The 8,543-nt window shown below is 46.3% G+C and overlaps 2 protein-coding genes across 2 annotated transcripts in view; both read left to right on the top strand.

Moving 5' to 3' along the window:
• The window catches only part of OSBPL8 (oxysterol binding protein like 8), a gene marked incomplete at both ends in the record, with an annotated part of 49,545 nt that extends 47,230 nt beyond the window's left edge, over window positions 1-2,315 (top strand). The window contains 4 exons of the mRNA XM_079536236.1: window positions 801-888; window positions 1,291-1,393; window positions 1,807-1,912; window positions 2,180-2,315. Of these exons, the coding sequence (XP_079392362.1) occupies window positions 801-888; window positions 1,291-1,393; window positions 1,807-1,912; window positions 2,180-2,315 (433 nt within the window). The remainder of the gene's footprint in view (window positions 1-800; window positions 889-1,290; window positions 1,394-1,806; window positions 1,913-2,179) is intronic.
• Window positions 2,316-6,079: 3,764 nt separating this feature from the next.
• On the top strand, window positions 6,080-8,191 carry BBS10 (Bardet-Biedl syndrome 10; the record flags this gene model as incomplete). Its single annotated transcript, XM_079549240.1, has 2 exons — window positions 6,080-6,255; window positions 6,328-8,191. The coding sequence occupies 2 exons, from the start codon at window positions 6,080-6,082 to the stop codon at window positions 8,189-8,191; spliced, it is 2,040 nt and encodes a 679-aa protein (XP_079405366.1).
• Window positions 8,192-8,543: the final 352 nt, after the last annotated feature.

Raw genomic sequence — 8,543 nt, forward strand, 5'->3', positions numbered from 1 at the left:
TGGTGTCAGTTGTCATTGGAAGGAATTATTGATTCTTTTTATGAATGTGAGGCCAGCTCACCACGTGGTCTACATGAAGAGCAGAATATTTTATGCTTACTGTGAAAAATGCATTCAGTGAACTGCAGCATTTGTTAAGGTATCTAAATTAGATACCTGGATTGCAGTTGTGAGAGACCTTTGGGAGAAGAATGCCTTGTTCTTATCCAGTTACCTTAGACAACATTTAACTCAAGCCAGGTTAATCTAAGATGTGAATGCAGGTCTATGTTCACAGTATCCAAAACAGCTGCAAATGTTTTAAAAAAGACACAAGAAGAAATGAAAGAAAACCAGTGCTTAATCTGCACTCATTAAAGCTGTGCATGATAATGATCTTCAAGCAGCTGACTTGAGGTTTTTGTCATGGAAAGCCTGCGCTTCATGGGAATGTCTGTCTTTACCTTTGGCAATTTGTCTTCTCTAATGAGCTATGTCTTTTGCTTGTTGTTTTTCATTTTATGTCAGTTTGTATTTGGAAAAGCTCTCTTAAAAATCTGCACAAGCGAATTGTATGTTGCTCATTACTGCCTCTTGAAACTATTGCAGGTTACCCTTAGCCACTTTGGAATGAAAGTAGTTCTGAGGCAACTGTATCTCGTGGCTTTTCAGGCTACACGTGGACATTTGGATCATTTTTTCAGTGTCTGACTTCTACACAGGGAGAAAGATTGTTATTTCGTTACATACGACATAGTTTCTGAGCAATAAAATATAATTTAATCTCTGTGATATTAATCATTTGTATTCATTTTGTCTAGTACCAGGCCGTGGGACCCTTTGAATGATATGATTCAGTTTGAAAAAGATGGCACAATCCAAACCAAAGTTCGGCATCGGACACCAATGGTATGTTGTAGTTTTGTTAGTAGATGCAGCAAGCTCCAAGGACTCACGTTTATTGTGTTGTATGTATGAAGGTCCTCAAAGCATGGGGAGGGTTAAAGAATACCATTGGTACCCTGCGAAAATGTAGATTAGCCAGTCCATAGTCTTTCACTTCTGTGATACATCCTGAGCAGTAGAGATGATTTAATTGACTAAGAATGTGAAGTAATGCCAACTTGAGGTCAGCAATTTAACACAGTTCTCCCTTAATGGAAAGATGCACAAACCTTGGGTTGCTTTTATGTCAAAAATCTTGATTTGGAAGCCTGTGAGATATTATGCTTTTTGCTGTTACTGACAGAATGTGCTGCTTTACTGCAGTTCTGGTTCTGTGGAAGTAATTTGTATGTTTTACAATTGTAGGTTAGTGTTCCGAAAATCAAGCGAAAACCAACCAGCCAGAAAAAAGGGGAGTGTGGTTTCTCATCCCCTGAGCCTGATAATCAGGATTCCTCTGGAAGTGAAGGTAGGATAAGATATGTTTACATTCAAACATAAGAAATTTACTTAAGCAGAGTTCTTTAGTCACACATACTATTATTATTTCAGAATGTTTTCATTACAAAGTAAGACACGTTTTAGATAGCACTTCAGTATGACGCATGTTCTGGTGTCTCTATTGAGTATGTGGAAACAGATTTTTGTTGTTCAGACTGTCTGCAAAAATTAAACTATGCCTTGAGAGTTTTAAGATATTCCTAAAACTTAACTTGCTTTCCTTCTGAGCTACAGTAACTTTGTAATAAAACTTTAGTTTTCAATAGAAACTCACTTAGAAAACTTCCTCCTTGGTTTTGCAAGCTTGTCATTCCTGCTTTGTTCCATTTTGGATTAAGGACTTCCTGCTGGGAATTATACCCATCTTTTCTATTTTTCTAGCACAACTTATGAAGCATAATACGAGAATAAGGAAAAAAGGGGCAGACCTTGGTGAACTGCAGAGTGCCATTGAATCTATAAAGGAAACACAAGAAGACATTAAGAGGTAGTACTAAATCTAAAATGGTTTAAAATGACAAAGAATACTGATTGCCCAGCTGTTTTGGAGGCTGGTGTATATCTTTCTCCTTTTAATGCCATGATGTCTTTGAAGAACTGGGAAAATTAGTTCAACTACCCTTCTTCTACATGTTAATTACTTATCAATATTACATAATTTTCCTCAAAGTTTGTACTGTGGGGAGCCCCAACAAACTAGGAATGTCAGATTGTCTGGGTGGTGATTTACGAGATATTATTCTGTGCCTTACAGGGACATAATGGCTCTGCGAAATCGAGTCACTTCTAATTCCCCACCTGTGGACAACCAGTTTTTGCAGCTGAAGCACTATATCTTCATTTTACTCCTGGTTCTGCTACAGCTTATCATCAATTTCTTGTTCAAATAGGAAGTGTGAACAAGAGCCTTTCTGAACTGGAATGATCAAACTCTTTCTGGGGACCATATTTTAAGTTGGACTTTAAATGATGCAATATTATCTAAAAGAGCCTTGTAGCAACAACTTGCAGAACTTTTTGCCTCAGAGTCCGTGGTTCAGAATCATCCTCCCATCTACCCAGTTGAAGTAAGACTCGTGTAAGTGCCAGTACACTCTTGCTCCTGGTGTGTGCCTCTGTTTCAGACATACAGCATCAGCCTTGTTTTTTTTATTGCGTCACATGCTGTACTGATGAATCTTCACCACAGAATAGATAAATTCAAAATTCAGAGGGCAGGCTCTGTAGGTTGGACCTGATTCCTGTTTTGGTAGTGTAATAAACAGCAGACTTTGTTACATTTAAACTTACAACTTTTGTAACAAAGTAACTTTTAAAGTAGCCAGGCTTACCAACTTTTTTTTTTTTTTTTTTTTTTTTTTTTAATGGTGTTGGGTGTTTGGATGTGAACTTTTATTTGAGGTCAAATGAATACATTCTTATACAAAGGTCATGACTGTTAGGAACTGGCAAGTACAAAGCTGAAGTCTCTGGGAATTCTGCAATTTTATGTCCTTGATTTGTTTTGGAGGTGTGACAGTTTTTGTCCTGAATTACTACGGTGGCTTATAAGCCAATTTTGTTGTTTTTTTTTTTTTTTAATATATATAATTTTAAAACTTCAGGTTCTTCACAAAAACATTCCTGTATCTACTGTACAGAGCACGTTTTTAATAGCGCAGCACCTGGGCAGGTACTGTGTTTGTACATTCACACTCATGAACTGCAAATACTGAGGTTTTAGGCTTTGCTTTTTAAGTCTTGATAAATCTGTAAGTGCTGAATTTATACTGGAGTATGGCTGCGTCTCAGTAAGAAGGCAGACTGCCGATGCCAGGACTCTTTCTTATTTCAGAAACAAAATGTGAAGATGAAAAGTTACGTTTAGTACATAGCATGAGTTGAGCTTTCCAAAGGAGGGACTGTGTGGAACAGGATTTGGCCACTGTCAGCAGGTCATCTGCAAATGAGAATGTGTGTTTACAAGGGAAATGGCTTCAGAAATGGTGGGATGGCTAACAAAACAAATAAGAACAAATGATAGTGAAACGCTGTTTGTTACATTCACGGTGTATATATGCTACCTAACTGAATACTCAGTGCACCTGTTCGTTATCTGCAGCCATACCAATTTATGTGAACTTTAAATTTCAAATTAAAACCAGAGCTTGTAGCATCTTGTTGGAAGAGCAACGTGCATGTACAGCACTTAACAGCTAAAAAAGTGGTACCAGTGTTGATCTGGTGAATTCCTTCTGGCAGTCCAGCCTTTCCATGTACATGTATCAAGTCAAAAAGTAGCCATAGTGTTGTAAAGCTACTTTCAGCAACCCAGATAAGAAAGCAGGAAGACGGGAGACACAGAGTATAGCCAAGTTTGTTTTCAGTGGGTCCTCTCAGAAATCAAATGGAAAGTTTGGAGCTGCCATGGCCTTGGGCAGCCTCAGTAACTCTTCAAGTGATCTCACATTCTGTTCTGCATCAGCCTTGTCCAGCATTTGGTGAAAATTCTATTTACTTAGTCAAGCTCATTTGTTCCCATGGCTGACATCTTCACAGCACTTCACTTTCTATTTCATTTTACTCCTTCTTTGGACCTCAGCTGTGTGAAAGTTCGTTGCTTAAGCAGTCACTTCAGCTTATTTCTTACAGCTTCGTACTGGCATAGCTTGTTCTGGAATCAGAACATTTTGGAATGTGGACTCTATTGTCTGCAACTGATGAGGTGGAATTTGTGAATATAGGAAGTTTCTTACTGTTAAGTTTTGTGTCCCTAAATTAAGTCTCCAACAGAAATTGAAATTGTTTGCCATATATAAAATGACATTAAAAAAGCAGAATACTATAGTATTAATTTAATCTACTCAGCATGGAATTGGGCCATTTGTTACAGTGCTCAAATGTCAAAGCTTCATCTGTCATAACTATCCATTACAGGTTCCTAAGCATGCTCCATGTGTGGGAGTAATATAAAAGGAAATGAGTGAGGTAAAAATAAAATCAGAATTTGAGCAATAACTTTAATCCCCTAAAATAGCTCTGCTAAATTTGGGGTGCTGAAAACTCCTGACTGACAGTTACAAGCTTTTTATCTGCCTTGTAAATGGAAATGTCCTTCTGCTCTTTTATTTTGATTTTAATCCTTCTATTTAAGATCAGTCACTAACACAGACTGGATGTATTTTTACATGCACTGTTCATGGATTTGACCCAGCTAGCTGGCTGGCAGCACAGTGTCGGGCAGCATCAGACTAAACAAATGTTCCATATGTGAAATTGAGCTTCAGCTCAAGGCAAGTCAGAGTTGAACGGAGTGAGACAAAATGCCTATGCTTATGTTCCTTTTCAGTTTATTTTTAGAGGTTAATTCTGTCATAAAGGTGGTTTTAGTCATGGTCCAGGAAAGTAAAGGATATATGATGAAACTTTTAAAAAGTAAAACTGCAGACTTCTGCTTGACAGAACGATTGGATTTCTTAAATTCTAGAAAGTACATCGGAGTCCAGCGTTTTGCTGGATGATGTTCCCCCATGTGAACAGGACGGCATCATTTCCTGCCTGATGCTTTTAGTACAGCTGCCCGTGGGCCTGGTGTGTGAGGGCTTTTCCGTGGCACATCACGATTGTCTGCTTGCCCACAACGTGTGGGTGATCTTGAATATGAAATATCTGATGCTGAGATCTGTGTGAGTTACAGAACGGGCTGTACAGCCTGCAGATGTGTGAGGGCTGTAGCTTCCCAGTTTGTATGATTAAACAGCACTAGTTTGTTTTCACATTTGATTTAAAGATCTCAAGGGGGTGGTTGTTTTTTCTTGTACAGGAAATACCATCAGAAATTGTTGCCACGTGGTTTTGTTGTTTTGTTTTCAAATGCACTCTAAGCCTTTAATTTGCCATTAGGTACAGATTGCCTAGCTAGGTGCCCGTGACCTAGGCTAAAAGAGCAAATATGAGATGTCACAGGGCACCATTTCAGCAGCAGGAGATGTCGTGCATTTCACGTTGGATGTCTTTTAAAGACGAGGCATCGCTTACTGAGAGCAACGCCTGCTTTCCCCCCCCCCCAGTTTAATTTTGTCAAGAAATTGTCTTATAGGTCTTCCTCCCAAATGGTGGTTTCTCTTTCTTTCCTCTTTGTTTGCCACCCTCCTGTGCCTTTGGGATTTCCTTTTTTTTTTTTTTTTTTTTTTTTTTTTTGCCAGACGTGTTTATGGAGCACTCTGGGTTCGATGTGTAGCGTGTTTTCTTAAGAGGCTGTCTGTTACTTCACCACTCTATCTGTAAATAACGGATAACAGGGGTTCTCTGTACATCTGTAAGTTTTGTTGGTTCTTAAGGGTACCCTCCAATCGCTGAAAACTGAGCGGATCGAAGCTTTGTAAACAGTGCCTTCCCGAGGGGTTTCTTGTTGTTCCCAGACACGGTTTGTCGAGTTTGTGCCATATGTAACACCCGACCTTTCGTGAAGGCTTGCGTGTTTGAAACTAGTTCCCCTGCTAGACCCTCCGGTTACAAATAAAAATGTGAACTACAGCCCCCGGTCCCGCCTTGACAGCATTTCTCGGGGGAGGGGGCCGTGAGGGGCGGGCGGAGAGGCGGGCTGTCGCCACAGGGCCTCGCCTCACGCCGCCGCCCCGCGCATGCGCCGCGCTCCCCTCAGCGGACGGTTGCCATGGCGGCGCGGCCCGGGCTGCGGCAGGAGGCGGCGGCGCTGGCGGGCGCGGTGCGCGGCGCGTTGGGGCCGCGGGGCGGGCGGGCGCTGCTGGTGCGGCCCGACGGCCGGGCGCTGCTGACGCGGGACGGGCGGCTCCTGCTGGAGGCGCTCAGCCTGCAGCCGCCCACGGCCAGGTACGGCGGCGGGAGGGCCGGGCCGAGTGGGGAAGAGAAGGGGGCCGGGCCTAACGCCCCGTGTGCCCGCAGGGCGATGGCGGCCTGCGCCTGCAGCCACCAAAGCGCGACGGGGGACGGCGCCAAGACCTTCGTGCTGCTGCTGGCCGCCGTGTTGGGCGCGATGCGGGAGGGCTCCCCGCGGCGGGCGGCGCGGGCGCTACCGGCCTTCGAGCGGCGGGTGCTGGAGCGCGCCGTGGCGAGGGGCCTGCGGCCGCACCTCCGCAGCGCCTTCCCCGCGGGCGGGCCGGAGGCGGAGCTGGAGGCGGCGGCGCTGGAGGCGCTGCTGGAGGCTTATCTGCGGGGCCGGCTGGGGCCGGGCGAGCGGCGCGCCGTGGCGCTGCTGGGCTGCGAGCTGTGCGCCCGCTGCGGGGCGCGCCGCCCGCCCGCGCTGCGCCTCCTCTGCCGCCGCTTCGCGCAGCTGCACGCCGCCGCCGCCGGGCTGCCCCTCGCCCGCTCCAGGATCCTGCCCGGCGTCCTGCTTCGCAGGGACTTCGCCGTCTACTGCCCTGCCGGCGACCGGCTGCGCGCAGTGCTGGTCACTCGCTGCCTGCGGCCCGTGCTCGCGGCACCCGGCGTGGAGTGCGCGGTGCGATCCGAGCGGCAGCACCGGGCCGCGCTGCGCTGGTGCGGCGAGAGGACGGAGGCCGTGATGGAGCGCCTGCGGAGCAGCGGCGTGAGGCTGCTGCTGTCCGGCGTGAAGCAGCACGAGGAAGTTATCTACTACGCGAAATTACACGGTGTGTCCGTGGTGGAGTGTTTGTCATCGGAAGAAGTGGCCCTTATCTCTGAAATCACAGGAATCTCGCCCTATGACCCTGCCGGTGATAGCGTGCAGAGGGAGATCACAGAGGCTGCAGTGGTAACCTTCTGCCAGCCCCTGCTGCTGGGCTCCCAGCGGTACGCGCACATTGGCTTCAGCAGCGCGGGCGCCTTCCAGCCCCACTGCCTGGTTCTGTGCGCTCCTGTCGATGCCGTTAACGAGCAGCATGCTGCCGCTCTGCACGGGGCCTTCACCATGCTGCTGCAGCTCTTCAGAGAGGTGGGTCAGGAGTGCGGAGATGAGAGCCGGAATGGTGCCTCAGGTGTTGGGAGCGGGTATTGTCCAGCTACTGAAACGCAGATGGTGATAGGAAGTATTGCTTGTGGCAGCAGTCAGGTTTCTGAGCATCAGCTGGGAGGCTGCAGGGGTGAAACAACAGCACAAAGTTCAGATTTTGCTTTGCAGGAAAGCGAACATCCTGATTGTACGCCACCAGCCTCAGCTCCTGGCCCACACAGCAAGGAGCTGAATGTCTGCACCGGTGGGACTGACTCAGCAGGGACACACAAACTGTGTGAGTGTGCAGATGGGATGAACGAGAGCCACCGAAGGCACCCAGTGGTGTGCAGTCACAGGAATCACAGCACTGCTGTAGTCAGCACTGCTACCCTGTGTGAGCACCTAGGTGTCGATAAAGGCTTAGAGAAGGCTGGCAGTGGTGTTACACAGAGTTGTCCCTGCTCCGTCCTAGAAGCAGGATCAGTTCTGCCAGTAGGAGGTTACTTTGAAATCTTGTTACATTATTATATTCGGCATTATGCAAAGCAGGTTCAGCAGTCAGCAGTTATTGTCATATCTAATGTAGTTGCTGATGCTTTGTTAAGTATTCCAAAGGCCTTATATGGAACAGAACGGAACGGCTTTACCAAGTTTTATCTTGAAACCACAGAAGCACTCAGGAAGAATCAGCCCCTGCCTGTGAATGAGAAAGGCTTGGAATCAGTGTATTGCAAATACCAGCTGGTAACTTCAGTTCTTCATTGTGCTACAGAGCTTCTCAATATTGATTTAATCATTGGTGTTAAGCGGCCACCACAGAAAATTGAGGATAATGATTCGGATGACGATTTCTGAAATTGTAAATAAAAATGTTTTTGATAGCGCGTTTCCCTGCATCTTCTTTTCAAGTGATCTCAAATTTCAGTGCTGGAGACTAAAAGATCTCTTTTTAGATCCACAGACCTAACGTACTTCGTAGAAGTAGAGGAAGAAAGAGGCTGACAGTTGGGATCTGTGTAGATCTATCTCCCTGCAGCCCATGGGCACTGCACAGGGCAGATCTCCACTTGCGCCACGGAGGAGCCTGCAGTGCACCAGGATGAGGCCTGAAGGAGGCACTGCCCGTAGATGCACCCCTGCAGGAGCACCCTGTGCTGGAGCTGCAGCCTGTGGAGAGGGGCCCGTGGTTGGGCAGGAGGGCTGGGGG

Source organism: Tetrao urogallus, assembly GCF_951394365.1.
Source record: "Tetrao urogallus genome assembly, chromosome: 1".
Taxonomy (NCBI): domain Eukaryota; kingdom Metazoa; phylum Chordata; class Aves; order Galliformes; family Phasianidae; genus Tetrao; species Tetrao urogallus.